The 1306-nt window shown below is 57.0% G+C and overlaps 1 protein-coding gene across 1 annotated transcript in view; it reads right to left on the bottom strand.

Moving 5' to 3' along the window:
- The window catches only part of SP9 (Sp9 transcription factor), a 5850-nt gene extending 4552 nt beyond the window's left edge, over positions 1–1298 (bottom strand). Inside the window, exons 1-2 of the mRNA XM_011991962.1 lie at positions 1194–1298; positions 2–190 (exon numbers count right to left, since the gene is read on the bottom strand). Of these exons, the coding sequence (XP_011847352.1) occupies positions 2–190; positions 1194–1214 (210 nt within the window). The 5' untranslated portion in view covers positions 1215–1298. The remainder of the gene's footprint in view (position 1; positions 191–1193) is intronic.
- Between the last annotated feature and the right edge of the window lie 8 nt (positions 1299–1306).

Genomic DNA, 1306 nt, shown 5'->3' on the forward strand with positions numbered 1-1306 from the left:
CGGTGGCCACTGCGAAGCCCGAGAGGCTGGAGCCGAGGTTGCAGCTGGACGAGGAGCGCTTCCAGGGGTGAAAGCCGCCTTTGGCGAAGGCGCTCGACTCCGGCAGCGTCGTCAGCGGGCTCGTGTTGCCGATCTTGTTGCAGGTCGCCGCTAGCATGGCCAACGGGGTCGTTCCGAAGCGCGGCTCTTCCTAAAGTGGGTAGGATGGGGGAGGGAGCAAGGAGGAGGAGGGCAGGAGGAAGTGGGGAAGAAAGAAAGTGCACCCGTGAGCAGCCTCGTCCCCTGCGGCTGCTCCCGGGGGGGTCCTAGCTCCCCGCCTCGCGCCTCCTCCCCACGCGCCCGCGGAAGAGTCACCGCACCGGGCGCGGGACAGTGGCCATCACCGCGGCGAAGGTCCGGGGGCCGGAAAGTTGCTCTTCGCTGAGGCTGTAAATCAAAGATGCCTCCGTGTTCCCCGCCTCAGTCGCTGCAACCCTGACTACAACCGGACTTGGGTTGTCGCGGTAAACCGGCTCCTCTCCCAGAAGACCCCAAGTCGCCCTTCGGGGTGACGCGCGAAGGTAAACACAGAGACCAGAGACAACAAACACCGGGCGAGGGCGGAGGCGGCCGAAACAGCAGCCAGGGACGGGCGAAACTTGCAGCACTCCCAGGGTGGCTACGACTTGACTTTTCTTTTTTAATAGAAAACGTTTGGTTTTAAAGTTGACACACACACAAACACAGCGATTATGAAAACAACAATCCGAGGATAAGCGGCCAGAGACGTATTTTCAAAGTCACGGGCGAACTGGGGAGCCGCGGAAATGTAAATATTTATTAGCGTGACTAGATGGACTGCAAAACGATTAAGACTGTTTTCTGGAAACACCACTGTCGCATAATTGCAACAAAATCCCCAAAGCAAGGCGGGGGGTGGGGTATAAATCACGAGGGGAAGAAAAGAAACCTCTAGCTTTTCTTTGAAACCAAGTAAAAAAGGACTTCATTAAGAAGGCCTTTTCTTGCAAAGGCATCTGCTGGGTTCCAAAAACTTGGGAAAAAAATCAGTCCCAGAAATGTGGCAAGTGCTAATAGAAGCTGAAGCTGCAGTCCAGCAGCAACAGTTTCTCGGGAGCCGCAGACTCCAGAAGCCATAACGAAAAATTACTCCGGTTAAAACAAGCAAATGCATTGCCGCGCTTGCGACTTACCCCGAGTATAGACGTGGCCATAGCAGGTCTCTGGCTGCGCAGCGAGGCTGGGAGCGGGGCTGAGCCTGGCGGCTGCTCGGAAAAACTGCTTGGGTCCCGCGCGGCTCCCGCGT

The sequence above is a fragment of the Mandrillus leucophaeus genome, unplaced genomic scaffold, assembly GCF_000951045.1.
Source record: "Mandrillus leucophaeus isolate KB7577 unplaced genomic scaffold, Mleu.le_1.0 Scaffold40, whole genome shotgun sequence".
NCBI classification, from domain to species: Eukaryota; Metazoa; Chordata; class Mammalia; order Primates; family Cercopithecidae; genus Mandrillus; species Mandrillus leucophaeus.